Source organism: Eptatretus burgeri, chromosome 9 (assembly GCF_056783735.1).
Source record: "Eptatretus burgeri isolate ZD-2024b chromosome 9, Ebu_testis_v1, whole genome shotgun sequence".
In the NCBI taxonomy this organism is placed as follows: Eukaryota; Metazoa; Chordata; class Myxini; order Myxiniformes; family Myxinidae; genus Eptatretus; species Eptatretus burgeri.
In genome coordinates this window covers 80,277,709-80,294,031 of record NC_140969.1, presented here as the reverse complement: position 1 = coordinate 80,294,031, position 16,323 = coordinate 80,277,709, and the positions used below count along the sequence as shown (strand labels likewise).

The 16,323-nt window shown below is 46.3% G+C and overlaps 1 protein-coding gene across 1 annotated transcript in view; it reads right to left on the bottom strand.

Annotated features, from left to right (window-relative positions):
• LOC147020428 (stromal membrane-associated protein 1-like) overlaps positions 1-16,323 on the bottom strand; it is a 95,646-nt gene that overhangs the window by 12,205 nt on the left and 67,118 nt on the right. Inside the window, exons 5-7 of the mRNA XM_085895739.1 lie at positions 12,342-12,407; positions 1,814-1,895; positions 1,593-1,708 (exon numbers count right to left, since the gene is read on the bottom strand). Coding sequence (XP_085751865.1) covers positions 1,593-1,708; positions 1,814-1,895; positions 12,342-12,407 — 264 coding nt within the window. The remainder of the gene's footprint in view (positions 1-1,592; positions 1,709-1,813; positions 1,896-12,341; positions 12,408-16,323) is intronic.

The window sequence follows — 16,323 nt, the reverse complement described above, 5'->3', positions numbered from 1 at the left end:
TGTTGGAACAATGGGTGAGAATGATGACACGAGCATCCCAAAACATGACCACCATCTTGTTGGCTAATGCCTGCACACAATTTTATTTTTTGATGGAAGCAAGTTAATATAAATGTTTCCACCATGCCAACTGGCTTTTGGTTTCTGGATTGAAGGGCATCCAGGTTTCATCCAGAGCCCCAATGGTGTTCACAAGCTGTCCTCCATTTACTGAATTCAAAGCCACCATATTCTGAGACATGGAGAATTGTGGGGGGGGGGGGGGGGAGTTTCTGTGAACATTAGCGGTAAAAAACATGCATAAACTTAGCATTGAGACGTTCGCAATATAAATTTCACAGGACCATTTGATATGCCCCTGGCCATTGCAATTTCTTCCACTGTTGTTCTGCATAACCAATTCTTCCAAAGGCTGAATGTTCGGTGAACGGCTTTGTATGGGAGTCGTCTGGAATGAGGCTCAGTTTTTCCGCTTGTATCTTCAAACTTCCGCACCCAACTCTGAACAATTTTCACATCCAGAGTTGACTCCCAACACACCAAAACCAAATGGTAAGGAATATCCACCAATACACTCACTCAGATGACAAACAATCGACTGCGTTGCTCATGGAAGCTGATGGCAGCCATTTTCACGCCGGGAAACATTTCAATGTGTGCAATTGTCATTTTGTTCACATTCATGCATCTGGGAATTATGAATTCGGAGACCTTCATATTTGAACGTACCACACATACAAACACACACAATAACAAGCAGGCAAAATTGCTTTGTCATCTTGCCACAGATTACCTTGTCATTCAAGATAACACTTCTGGAATTAGCAATTTGCCAATGAAAAACCCTGATGCTGTCATCATGAACCAAAGATACGATGCTTTCATCCCCTGTCCAAGTATCTTGCATACCATTCTATTATCCTCTGTATTATGCAGGCTCTTAATACTCACACAAACTGTGATTGCTTTCTGTCATTTTCAGCTCTTTCTGTTCGTCAATTCGGTTCAAAATGGGAAACTCTGTGTGACGGACTCTCTACCATGCTGTCAACACATGCTGTGACTTCGTGCGTGCTAACCTTTAGGGAGCGTGCCTTCACATTGTCTGAGCCTTGAAATTATTGTGGCAGTCTGTGCCAAGAGTGAGCACAAATGTATGCTGTATACACCAAAATCAGTAGGTTTCCAACCATAAATCAGCCACAAGGAGAAATGTACATTAAGGTTAAAGGCTTTCTCATGTCCCTTGAAAATGTGTCCCACCAACTGCTCAGAGTCTTGCTGATGCTACCCTCACAAATCCACTGTACTATTTCTCGAAAATAAACTACCACAACTACTTTTCACTGAAAGATCTGACTGCAAAACTATGCACTGACCATGTGAATGGACAGCACAATCAAGGAATTAATCATTGTTTAAAATTAAATAAATAACACGAGATGTATAATGGTTGGTCATCAACCAAGGACATGCATAACCTTTTGCCTTAGCACAAGGATAAAAAAAATAATAATAAAAAAAAAACATAATTCAAGAACATTTAAATGATGTTCACCCTTTTAAAACTCAAGCTTATATAAACTGCATACTTGGCTGGTGGGTGTCGAAGCAGGCAGTGGATTGGACACCATTGGCCCAAAAATGTCAAGGTCTTCACTCGCTCCTGTTGGAGTGGATTTGGGACTCTCATTCCATCCCTGGGCATCTAAGGGCACAAACAGTTACATGTTGAACATGTTTCTTTACCTCATTCACAATGACATTTGTTACTAAAGGGTGAAGTAAAGTTCAAACAAAAACAGTAACTTGCCAAGGCCCAACAGGTCCATATCGAGCCCAGGCGTTTTGCCACGCACTGCCTTGTGCATTCCCTGCTGCTCTGGAGATTTTTCCTGTTAAATGAGATGCAAAAAGTGGTAAAGATGATGAAAAGCACTTTCAAAATACTACTGTGTACCCAAGACATGAGCTCTTGCCACAAATAAATGACAGATTAGATCACATATTATATCCAACAATTTATCTTTATTATTATTATTTTTTTTATTCTCACGTATGGAAAAACCCTACAAGCTGGAAAAGGTGAAAATGTTCCCTGCCACATCTCATTGTCAGTATCAGTAGATGCATATTCAATGAATTCTTTGATAATGTGATGGTGACGATCCGTTTGACAGGTTTACCTTTATTGGCAATCCAGATGGTAATGCCATAAACAAAGCATTTGCTTTTATAGCTGGAGTTCAGAGAACACTTTATCCGACACAGTCTTGAGAAAAAGGACGAGGAAAGGGTCTTTTCATCTCTTGTTTTGAGTTTCCAAGCACAATCTATATTTCATACGAGTTGCGATTTTGTCTGAATCTCGATATTCCCCAATGATGGAGAGAGCGAGCGGAAAATTTGATTGGTCGAGATGGCAGAATGTTTTGTCCAAGTAACTTACTGCTTGGTTTCTGAAAGTGCCAAGAAGGCAAAAATTACAATTTTAGAGGTATAATTTCCTCCACCCCTCCACCCCCACCACAAGTTTAGCGCTGTTGATGCAGCATCTTTTACACCACCTCATTTAACATATCAAATTAGGTCTTCATGCCCTTTGACATCCCTAAAAACATTAAGCTGACTGTTTGAAATGATTTTCAATTCTGTTTGACTGCCAGGCAGGCAGAGAGTAAATGTATATATTGTTACGGGCGGGGGTCAGCCGCCAACCGACCGCAAGTCGAGTCGGCACGACCGATCGCCCGGATAACTCCGAGCGACGGGTCCTTGTACAAGAACCGAAATACGCCAATCGGAAGATCACGTGGGGTAGGGTCGATTGCCAATTTTCAATGTACCTAAATATCCACGTGATCCAACTCCCGGGGTATTCCACCGTCGACGGAACAAACCACCGAGGCGAGCTTGTCCGTGCACGATTCCGAGCGGCGGAATCGCCGAGAACCGTCGGTCCAAATGTCCCCCTATTACGGCAAACCAACGGCTTTCTAACTCCCAACACACGAAAAGTTCAGTCAATGAGGGAATGGACGCAACGAGCAGGTTTACATTCACACAAGGACATTTATTATAATGAAACACGAATGCAATTATACAAGCAACAAAAGCACGACAAAAGAACTACAACCGTCTACTTATTATGTACAGTCATTCACACTTTGCAGCAGTTCCTACTTATTAGACGGGCCCACGGACGCACGCACGCACGCATGCACGCACGCACGCACGCATGCACGCACGCACGCACGCACGCACACACGCACACACGCACACACACACACACACACACACACACGCACACACACACACACACACACACACACACACACACACACACACACACACACACGAAATGGTGGCTGAGGCCTTTAATCACGAGCTACAGCTCGGAGGACAGTTGAGCTGAAACTTAGAGCCTAACTCGAACGTCTCCACCTCGTGTGGTCTTCAACTTGTCTGGACCCGGGCTCCAGCGAGAGCGAGCTGGATACAATCACCGCGATCCTTCCCAAGCTCCCGCGAATCCTCCCGCGCTTCTCAACACGTGCCGGTGAGAAGAGGCGTCGATCCTTCCTGTCGATGCGTCGCTTCCCCGAGGAACCAACCCCAAGAAGAGGCTGATGCGTCGCACCAAGCCGGGAAACAAAATGGAGAACGAAAAGCTCCACGAACCAAGAAGAAGAGGAAGAAGAGGAAGAAGCCTCCACTTGCAGCTCGAGCTGAACAACCGGCTCAAGTTCCTTCCAAAACAAAGCAGCAGCCGAAGCAAAAAGCTTCCGAAGGCCTCAAGCCAAGCAGGACCCGATGGCCTGCTGAACGACTGCTCTCCGAAGCAAAAAGCTTACTCCTCCCATGGGACTCAGAATGGGACTCTTTACGAACTCTGCCACGGGACTCCCACCACGAACAAAGAAAGGATCTCCTCCTTATCCTTCCCACCCCCTACCCCGCACCCGGCATGACTCATGCCCTCGTGATCCACCCCCCACTCAACCACGGGTGGGAGGGAGTTGTTGACGTCACGGGATGGCAGGGTTCTTCTTCCTCTTTGCAGAAGAGGGGGAGGGACGTCTCCATTGTTTCGTTCCCTAACTATTAAATCGATCCGCAGTGCATCTAATCGATCTCTGAACATTTAAACAATGAAAGGTGAGCTATCTAGGGAACATGCACTTATCGACATAGCTGACTAAGGGAACCTGCATGTTGTGTGCAATTGAATTCCAAATTCGTAACAATATATTGTTACGGATTCGCGCCCGCCAGCGTGCTGACGGCCACGTAACTCGAATCGCGGCACGTCGCCCACCGGACGGACAATCCAGTCGTGACCCTCTCGGACTAACGCCGGGAACCAGTCACGGGTGGACCTTTCGGTCTCACCGCGATCGAGCCAATCGGCCCCCGCGTGGGATAGGGTTGCTCGCCAAATTCGACCTACCTAAGTACCCACACGGAGGGTAGACCGGGCGATCGCACCTCGCCGCAGGTCGACTTCGGACACGGGCCACTTAAGCGACCCGTTCCGTACTATCGGGATAACCGAGTGGTGTTATCGTCGGCCTCGACGGTTCGATTAATTATCGGGCGTATTCAGCCCACTACCAACCCTTTACGTGAAGCAAGATGAGGATTCAATGAAAGAAATGACGAAGCGAAGCGGGAAACAGTTCAACATAAAGCACATTTATTCGCGATGAACGGAAAGCACACATATACAATTCCACCAAAAGCACATAGAAAAAGAAGAAGAAACACAATGCAATTTTACACAAAAAGCAAATGTGAAAGCGAAGACACAATGCAGAGCTATCAGACTACCGAGCACATGGCAACACTTATACAATTCTACTTCACAGACGGCGCCGACAACACATATTCCCAAAGCAAAAGAAAAGAGAACCACCCTCCAGGATGAGGCGGGCCTGGGGCCGAGACCGGGTCGGGCCTACCCGTCTGATGATGAGGCGCGAAGCGGCGATGGTGCCCCAACTCCGCGGGCCTCGCGGACAGTGTCTGGTAGGGGGTGGGAAGGGGGCCCCCTTGGTCGCACTATCTCAGCGCGGGGGGAAACAGGAGGGGGTTGCTGATGCTCGGGGAAAGGAGGATTTTTACTCCGTCTCGGGTCCCGCGACGAGCGTCTCCACCTCGACCAGGTCGCGCCGTCGGCCTCCCTGGTGTGCAGCTCCCGGCACCGACGCGAGCACCCCCTCGTCTGCCCTCGCCGCCGCCGCCGCCTCTCCACAGCTCCGTCCTCTTCGCTCCGACTCCAACTCCGAACTCTTCCTCCTGCGAACTCCTTCCAACGCACACACAACTCCAACGCACACGACGACGACGACCCTTGATTTCTTAACTGACGAACGCAGCCGCTTATATAAGCCCCGTGGCTTCGCCTTTGACCCCCTGCCTTCGACCTTTCACCTCGCTCCCCATTGGCCCGAGAAAAAGTGGGCGTGAATGCATTTTGATCCATGAATTTGCATATAGCGACCGCCCTCCAACGCCCTGGAGGCGGGGCCAAATCGCCCCTCGCTCACCGATTGGACGGAACAAAAGTGGGCGTGAGTCGTTTTTGATCCGTTTTTGGAGCGGAAAATCCGTGGTTTTGTACACGCTGTTCGGCGCGCGCCTTGCACGAGTCCAATACCGGTACCCACAAGCGGCGCAAGAACGGTGGCGATGCGACGGTTGCGAGGGTTGACGGTCAAGGTCGTGGCTGTTGTGGTGAAGCGGCGTTGTGGTGGGTGGTTGATGTTGTGATGACTGTTGAGACGCGGTTGGCGGTGGTAATCATGGCGGTTGGTCCAAAATAAAGATAGTAAAAGAAAAACGGCTATCCTGAAGAGTCGCAGCCCCCATGAATGACATGTATTCCCACTAGACCACGGGTTTGGGCCTAACTACACATATACTTACCGAGATATCTCACCTAAGGGACCTGAATGGTGGTTTGCGAATTTGGTCAACCACAACAATATGTATTTTTTTTTACCTTACTCTGTGCACATGTGTGATCAGGATGAGATTCCATACAATTTGCCAATTTCAGAGCGAAATGACTGCTAAACTACAAGTTCATGTTCTGATTTGTGGTCAAAATAAAACATTCAATTGAAAGCAAGTTGTTCCTCGATTATATACTGACGTTTGTCGACAGAGAGACAGACAGCCAAAGCGAACCAATTTCTTAACACCACTTTTCACCTCACATACGGGATAACAGACAAGGTACAGCAGCACAATCCAATCATTGACAAACAGGTACCATTATATAACGACACATCCAATTAATTCAACAATTAAAACAAATGAATTGCACACTGGTTAATCTAACTAATCTCAGGTTTCAAAAGCTGTCCAGATACCCATTTCCTGTTTGCATTTATCATTGCCACTGGTAGAGTTCAAGGTATATTCTTGAGAAATGAAAATTTCCACACAACAATTACATTTCAATGCAGTATTTCAGTGTATATACTCGTACGCAACGAGACGGGACAGTTCTTCGATTGATCCACAAGCGAGACTCTTCCAAATGAGAGTTTATTCAGAAAATTGAAATGCAGCACCGCACGCAACTACTTGGGGCCCCAACCACCCTCCCCCGATACCTGCAGTAGTCAGTCATTCTCTCCTTCCCATCGATACCCTTTTAGTCCATTTGCCAGAGAAGTAACCTTGTTGTCCTCAAAAGTGTAATGTTTTATGGTGGTTTCTTGTTCACAGGCATGAATAGACAAAATTAAGCTTGGTTGCCCGGATGGCAACCATGAGGAAATCTGTTATTTTTGCGCAAATACAAGATGGCCGTCATCGACCGGGCTGAAAATATAAAACTTTTTAGGTAATGAACTTAAAATTACACACGAGACATCTTTTCCATATAATTTTGGCACGAGGAATCGATATTTAACCTTATTTTTGTGATTAGAAGTAAATTTGAGGTCAACGTTCCTGGCAATTGTTTGCAGTGCGAGATATATTTTGAATGACAACAAGGTCACTATTCTGACAACTGGACGCTCACATACGACATGAATGCGAGTTACTAATTCATCGTTTTGTTTGTTACTAACTAATTCAACTTCTTTGTTGCTGGTCACCATCACTATGCCCGTTACATCACCCATCACCTTCTGGAGATGCGCTATCTGCTGCCATCAGATGCCAAGTCAGAGCTCATATCAGGTGCTTTTGTGTGTCGTCACCAGGAAGGCATTTGGAATGGTGTGAGCTCTGATCAGTTCGGTGAACAAACTGCTATTAGAATTGGCAAGGGTGGCCTCAAGGGTATGACTCTTTCTCCAGAGATGGTAGCAGAGTGGATCAATTCCTTTCCTATCACTGCCTACATCTCAGATGCAATGGAGCACATCTACCCTGACTTCTCAAACAGGGACAATGAAGACCAAGTGAGAGAAAAGGACACAAGAATCGGACCACGTCACAAGGAGGAGGGGAAGAAGAGGAGAGAACTTGATGCAGATGATAGGCGCCGGATTTTACTTGAATTGTCGAATGTGTCTCATCCTCTTGAGAATCACTCACCACATCTGTACAACATTGCCAATGGTCGAATTGCTCCCCGAGAAGCTGAAGTGAATGTTGAGGATTCTGTGGTTATAGGTCAGAAAATGGTTGCAGAGTTCCATGCATCCCTTCCAGGTGGATTCCATGCAACCATCTCATGCCCCATCAAGACAATGGAGCACTTACAGAAAGGAGTGAAAATTGGGTACAAGACGATCTTTGATCTGGAAACCATCTTCCTCAGGCTGCTGACTATTGGACAGCAAAGACAAATGGAGCTAGGACCTATCTTCCAGTTTGAGCTCTGCGCAGTACACCCTCCCCCCCCCCCCTCACTGATTGATGAATATGGGTGCTTAAGGAAAGGCAACAAAGCACCACTGGCACACAAACTCTGTGTTCAGGCACAACAGCCTCTGCAACCAGATGTTACCATTGTTGACACGAGCCAACTTCTCTATCATATTGTCTGGCCTTTCAGGGGAACTGTGTAAGTCTTAGTTGAGTCCATCAAGACAAGGCTGTCTACCATTGCTGGTCAGAAGATCTTGGTCTTTGACAAATATTATGATGTTTCTGCAAAGGACCATGAACGAGTGAGGCGTGCTGGCATTGGTTCCATCAACTCTGACCTCACAATAAACACACCCCTGCCTAGTCGAGACGCCATCCTGAAAAACAAGCAGAACAAGTTGCAGCTGTCCAAGGTTTTGAGTACCTATAACTTTGGTGAAGGAGTTACTGTGGAGAGCCATAGTCATGGTGCGTTCAACCATGATGAAGCAGACATTACAATGATCTCACACCTGCTCATGGCTGCTGAATGTAATGCAAGAGTGATACGTATCCTCTCTGATGACACTGATGTTTTTGTTTTGATGGTTTACTGGGTTTACCAGCGCAACATCCAGGCCACAGTGTAGATGGAAAGGTGGGATGGAGCATTTTGGGATATCAACACCACCTGTGACCAGCTTGGCCCCAAGCGTCTGCAGCTTTTGGGAATGCACTACATCACTGGCTCAGATACCACGTCATACCCATACGGCAAGGGCAAAGTGTCAGCCCTGAAGACACTGAGAGCTGGCAACTTCCCTGGTTTGTACTCCGCACTTGGCAAGCTGAACGCAAGCCATGAACAGCTCATGGAAGCAGGGCAGACATTCTTCTGTGCCCTGTATGGTCAGCCAGAAGATACCACGATGAGTGAGATGAGGTACTATATGTACACAAGGAAGTCTGGCAAGCCCCTCAAGCTCATGGCATTACCTCCTCCAATTGAGATCAATCTCTTCCTACATATTTTGCGTGCACATCTACAGACAGTACTTGCAAAATCAGCTGATCAGCAGGCCCCACCTGAACTTGACATTACAAAATATGGATGGGACATCAGAGATGGAATCCCAGTGCCAGCAACTTCTGCTACTCCACCAGCCCCTTTGGACCTCATGGATGTTGTGCGGTGTGGATGCAAAGCAGAGGGGAAGGCCTGCAGTACTGCAAGTTGCAGTTGTCACCATGCAAAGATCTCCTGCACAGTATACTGCACTTGTGGTTGCAGTGACAAGTGCTTCAACCCACACAAGACTGTGGAAGACAGTGAAAGTGAAGTGGAAGAAGGGAGTGTCGAAGCAGAACTGGAAAGAGACGAGGATACGGAAGGGGACGAGTACAATGAATGGGAATGAACAATACGTAAGTTGTCTACTCGGCTCTATGTCCTCTGTTCCTAAGATGTCCAATATGATGACATGACAATGTGTATGCTTTCTGATTATCAACATACTGTTGTGAACCATTCATGACTTCACTTTTGCATTGGAGTTGCATAATTTTCAGCAGAAAATAGTCATGGACATTTCATGTGAACCTCTATTTATTCCTGCACGTAAAAAATAACCCCAAAATTGAATTCCTCATGTCAAAATCATATGGAAAAAAAAAAGGTATTACACAGGATTATATGTTGACCGATAAAAACTTAGCCCCATCGTCTGACCTGTAGCGGCCATCTTGAATTTATGCAAATTACAGGAGAATTGCATGAAATTTGGTGGGATGATTGGTTATTAGCCAGGAAGCATTCGATTCGATTTTGGGATCGTTCGGGCCAAAGGTCAAGGTCAAGGTCACGACAAGGTCAAAATCGTCTTTTTACGATAACACGGTCAATTTTTATTCAATTTGCATGCAACCAACGCCAAAATGTTCAGAATTCAACGCCTCATCTTGTGATATGCAATATGACACAATGACGCCAATACTCTTGTTACCGGTTAGGGGTCAAAGGTCAGGGGGGGTCACGACCTTGAAAAATATGCGGTTTTTGTCATAACGCGGTCAATTCTTGTCCGCTTTACATGAACCCAGCACCAAAATGTCAATAATTTAATGCCCAATCTATCTTGTGACACAATGACGTCATAACACGTCACCGGTTGGGGTAAAATGTCGGGGGGGGGGGGGGTCACACCCTTGAAAAATATGCGGTTTTCGGCATAACTCAGTCAATTCTTATTCGATTTGCCTGAAACCAGCATCAAACGAGATTACCTTCTCTTGTTGAAACGTATTCACCGAGCTTGCGAGTGAAGACTCGCCAAAACGACGCGAGTTGATTGTTGTTTAGTCCGTAGCCCCCGAAAGTCGGGGGGGGGGTCATGACATTATAGATATGTGGTTTGTGTCATAAGACCATTCATATGAAACCAGTTCCCCACACTCATACCAAGAACAAAAAAAGTAGTGGCGGCAAAGGTATGCGCTCTATGAGTGCCCGTTCTAGTTAGGGATGTAGTCCCACAAACGACCGTACCACCTTTAATTATGCACTGCAGTGCATACTTGATCTTTTCCATGTTATCATTGTGAAGGCCAAACAGACCACGTTCTATGTGGTGACCGCCAACACTTATATTGTTTATCCTGAACACACACCTTTATGGTTTGGTTGGAGTCATCTTGCAGAGCAGCTCCTAGTGTGGATACATGCTCTCCCAAGTGTGGGTATAGATCAAAATGTCAAACAGAGTTAGCAACATTTTCCATCACCACCACCAGCCACATCATGCCAATACAAATGTAGCTCTTGAAGTCACCATCCAAAAATGGCATCTTCAGAAACTCCTATATTTGTCATCTGTCACTACAAACGCGGTCTTTGTACTTCATCGGCGACTGGTATCTGCCAATACCTCTTACTCAAGTCAATCTTGGAAAAATACTGGTCCCCACTGAGCCTATTGAAGAGGTCACTGGTGGTCACCATTGCTTCTGGATCATAGTGATCTTGTTGAGATTCCAGGAATCAGCACACAGTTTGTCCCATCCTTCTTATAAACCGTCGCCATTGGTGAATATGACTGTCAAATTATACCCATCTCCAAGATAACTACGTCTCAACTAAGGGACCTGCCTACCACATGTAAATCAATGCCCCTCACACTCCCCTCTACAGAGTCTAAACCTCACGGAGTGGCTGAAACACAAATCACACTCACACATGTAGACAATCGCAGGAGAAACACCTGACTAACTTCAGACAAACAGCCACCGAGCTTGGTGGGACAGGAGTGACGCTACTTTGAAGAGTGCTCTGAGTTCGAGCAACACGATCTTTAAGACCGCTATTTTTTTATCCGCATTCAGCAGGACAATCGAGGAGGAATTTTTTCCTCCTCTCATGGATTACAACCGATGAGGTTTGTCCATGTTCTATTCTTTAAATGCTGAATGTCAAACTATAAGAAAGAGCACTTAACATTTTTCAAGTCTTTCAGTTTTTTCGGTCAGTCAGAATCAAGCCGCTGACCTCCCAGATTCATATCGGAGTTGACGCTCTAACCATTACGTCACAAAGTTTGATTAATGGACCTTAAATATTTAAACTTAAAGAACCTACAAAAAAGCAGCTGCACCAGCTTTGGCACAGGAAAGAGTAAGAAAAACATTTACATCAACAAGAAACAAATCACTCCCAATGAAGCAACAAGGAAAATGAACACAATTCCCCAAACTTAATTTCCAAAACTTAATTGCAAAACTCAATTGCAAAGCTTAATTGCCATGGCAACACAATTCCCCAAACTTAATTGCAATTTAACAGATAGGATTAAATGAGAGTGGAGGAAAAAAAAAAAAAAATCGATGAAATGTGACTTTTACAGCTCAAAAAACAAAGAAGCTTACAAAAAAAAAATAAACTGCTCATTTCTTTCCTCGTTTGATAAGACAACTTCTGTACGTTGCACCCATAGAGAAGGATCTGAAAATGTTCAGCTTATGTTTGTCAATGTTTTCTTTCACACGTCAATTTCATTTTGGGAAACAAATTGCACAATTATAAAACACAGGCATCAAGGATGGATGATTCAAATGTAAGAGCTGTGTGGGTGGTATGAGGAATAGATATGTGCAATATGAAAGGAAAATTTTGAACGTTGTTTCAAAATATTGCATACACAAGCCAAGCTACCGAGACGGCTGCCATGGCAACACAATCCTGCCAATCACCGCCGTGATGTAATCAGGTTCAGATAATGTCATGAGGCCTAGATATCTGCAATATGAAAGTTAAATAATCAACAGTTTTTGAAATATCGTGTACACAAAAGAACATATGGATGGATGGATGGATGATCGGTCGGTCAGTCCTCGTTTTAATGTCCCCGTCTCCAAACTTGTCAGAGGGGTGGGGGGCCAAAAAAAAAACAGGAAATCCATAACTAATAGTTAAAGCAACGAAAAAGGCCAATTCAATATATATTTATTTTTAATGTAAAAGTTGCAAAACTCACCACTCTGGCTTTTTCAACAACAGCAGGCTTAACTTCATTTTTCTTTTCTTTAAGTTTTTCTCGTTGCTGCAACACAGGATTTATTTTAAAAGATACATTAGCGACATGAGCTTTAATATGCAGGTACAGAAACCAGTGAGGAGGGAGGGATACAAATGTACAAGGTGGTCTATGTCCTGTTATCTGTGCTTGCCAATATTGTCATGTTTTTGTTTGAAAGGTTGGTTTGTGTCAAATAAAACAGCAATACATATTTCATTGCAATGTAATCAATAGCATTTGAATTGGGGGAGGGATGCAAGAAACACACGACATAAGACGAGTGGACCACTCTGTACATGTCGCCAACCAAAAAGCCTATCATCTTTAGAAGATTACCAGTCTGCAGTTAGAGGCCAACCCAAAGGAAGGCAAATAAATGAAAGACAAAGGTGCAAAAGTGAACAAAAGAAGGCTCCACGAAAGGCATACAGCAAAAACAATGCCTGTAATCAGCTTGTTTACATGGACGCATGTAGTAACAACCCAAATCCAACCTCGGCAACATCTCGAAAGAAAACAGTGTACGTAGTATCACAAGGTGTCAATAAGTTGCATATAATGAAGTGTACAAAGGTGAGTTTTGTGGATTTAACCAATTATCATGACAACAAATTATGGACTGTATCATAAAAAAATAAAAAATAAAAAAAAAACACAAACACAATACACAGGTCATCGTTCAGCCAATATCACAAATACTGTTATTTGAAAACTGTCAACAACGAGTGACAATACAATTGATATGTGGAACAAGGTTGGTAACAGGAACAGCAAATTGTGGTCGAAGTGTCAATAACAGGTATAAGAAAAAGCACATACATTATTTTATTATTATTTGGTAAATACAAATTAGTTAAACCAGCAATCAGAATCTGTACTCAAATTAAATGGCACCTCAATTGGAGGACACTGTACAGTTAGTATGGCAAGGAGGACACAATTATGGATCACGAACAAAGGTACCTGCCAACCGGTGTTGCCCAGCAGTGCCGGTTCCCTCTTCCCACCCCACCCCTTCTCCTCGACAACAATTGGTCCGATCACCCTTGATCATCACGACTTAATTGAAATGAGCTATTCAAAATGTGTTTTGTTGCCTGGCAATCGGAACACACTCCCAAAATAAAGAAATTGTGTGTGTGTGTATGTGTATATATATATATATATATATATATATATATATATATATATATATATATATATATATATATATATATATATATATATATATATATATATATATATATATATATATATATACATATACATATATACATATATACATATATACATATACATATATACACACACACATTGTTGTGGATTTTCGTCCGTCCGGCATGCGGGCGACCGCCTTTAGCTCAATTGCGGCCGCGCGCGCCCACCGAACGAGCAATCCAGTCGCAGCTTTCGGATCAACGCCGAAACCCAGCTACGGGTGTTTTTAACCACACCATAAACCAGCCAACTCTTCTGTCTATGCGCTACAGGGTCGATCGCCGAATTGTCGATGTACCTAATTATTCGCGCAGATAGAAATGCCGGGGATTTATACCTCAACGGAGCCTGCACGAAAATGAGCTGCTTTAAGCAGCTCGTTCCGTTTGTGATTGCCGAGCGGTTTTATATCGCAAACCCCGTCGGACCAGATGTACGTTTTATCGGCATATAATCAGCCAGCTAATTATTCCGAACGCAATTATGGCAGTCAATGGAGGAAGGGACGCAACGAGCAGGTGACATTCAAAAATGGGGAACATTTATTTGCACACGTAAGCAATGCAATGAATGGGGGATAGGGGACAAGACACGAGCAAAAACCTACAGCCGATATCTCTTTATTATGTACATGCACTTATTCAGTTCTACTTGGTGGACAAGGCACCACAGATTTCCATGCAAAAACCCCAGAAAGCAAGAAAGAACTGGGCTCATAAGCCTTTATGTTCCTCGGAGCTGGGATGACCGAAGGAGCTCCGCGAGGCCGGGCAGGTTACCTTTGTCGCCCTTGAGGCGGCTCAATGGGTCTTTTGGTCGGCGACCCTCCGTATGTCTCGTCGTCAACGCGGCAGCTGTTGTAGCGGCGGCTTGGTTGGTCCAGGGCCTCGCAGCGCGGCCCCGATCGGGAATGGCCGACGACCCTTCAGAGGAGCGAACGGGCCTTGCTCTTTTAGAGTTGATGCTCTTTAAGAGCCCGCTCACTCCTCAGCGTCACTTGACCGACTCGGGCCCGATTACTCGGACCGTTACGTAGCTTGCTGGCGACTTCTCCCGACTCCAACTCGACTGCCTCTACCGAACAACGACGACCAACCACCTGGTGACTTGGCTGGCTCCAACGACAAACGAACTCCAATCTTCCGACCAACAACAACTCTCGGCATTGAAACGCGCCTTTTATAGCCCCAAGCTGAGGGGTCGCTCTGGGCTTCATCGCCCAAAATCAGCGCCCTCCCTCCTTTCACCTTTGAACCTTCACCCCCGGCTGGCTCCGCCCCGTTTGCCATTCTGATCCGATTCTGCCGTCACACGCGGCCGTGGTTGAGATCACTTTGCTGCTGTTGAGGATGCCATCGTGTGTTTGTGGAGATGATGTTGTTGGTGAAAAGATGGCGGCGCCGTGGAGATGTTGGTGGTGAGGAGATGGCGGCGCCGTGTAGATGTTGGTGGTGAGGAGATGGCGGCGCCGTGGAGATGTTGGTGGTGAGGAGATGGCGGCGCCGTGGAGATGTTGGTGGTGAGGAGATGGCGGCGCCGTGGAGATGTTGGTGGTGAGGATATGGCGGCGCCGTGGAGATGTTGGTGGTGAGGAGATGGCGGAGCCGTGGAGATGTTGGTGGTGAGGAGATGGCGGCGCCGTGGAGATGTTGGTGGTGAGGAGATGGCGGCGCCGTGGAGATGTTGGTGGTGAGGAGATGGCGGCGCCGTGGAGATGTTGGCGGTGAGGAGATGGCGGAGCCGTGGAGATGTTGGTGGTGAGGAGATGGCGGCGCCGTGAAGATGTTGGTGGTGAGGGGATGTTGGCGGAGCCGTGGAGATCTTGGTGGTGAGGAGATGTTGGCGGCGCCTGTGGAGATGTTGGTGGTGAGGAGATGTTGGCGGCGCCTGTGGAGATGTTGGTGGTGAGGAGATGGCGGCGCCTGTGGAGATGTTGGTGGTGAGGAGATGTTGGCGCCTGTGGAGATGTTGGTGGTGAGGAGATGTTGGCGCCTGTGGAGATGTTGGTGGTGAGGAGATGATGGCGCCAGTGTAGATGTTGGTGGTGAGGAGATGCTGGCGCCTGGGGAGATGATGGCGGTGAGGAGAGGTTGGCGGTTGTGGAGAAGGTGGTGAGGAGATGTTGGCGGTTGTGGAGAAGGTCGTGAGGAGATGTTGCCGGTTGTGGAGAAGGTGGTGAGGAGATGTTGGCGGTTGTGGAGAAGGTGGTGAGGAGATGTTGGCGGGTGTGGAGAAGGTGGTGAGGAGATGTTGGCGGTTGTGGAGGAGGTGGTGAGGAGATGTTGGCGGGTGTGGAGAAGGTGGTGAGGAGATGTTGGCGGTGGTGGACAAGGTGGTGAGGAGATGTTGGCGGTTGTGGACAAGGTGGTGAGGAGAAGGTGGTGAGGAGATGTTGGCGGTTGTGGAGAAGGTGGTGAGGAGATGTTGGCGGTTGTGGGGAAGGTGGTGAGGAGATGTTGGCGGTTGTGGGGAAGGTGGTGAGGAGATGTTGGGGGTTGTGGGGAAGGTGGTGAGGAGATGTTGGCGGTTGTGGAGAAGGTGGTGAGGAGATGTTGGCGGTTGTGGAGAAGGTGGTGAGGAGAAGGTGGTGAGGAGATGTTGGCGGTTGTGGAGAAGGTGGTGAGGAGATGTTGGCGGTTGTTGGAGAAGGTGGTGAGGAGATGTTGGCGGTTGTGGAGAAGGTGGTGAGGAGATGTTGGCGGTGGTGGAGAAGGTGGTGAGG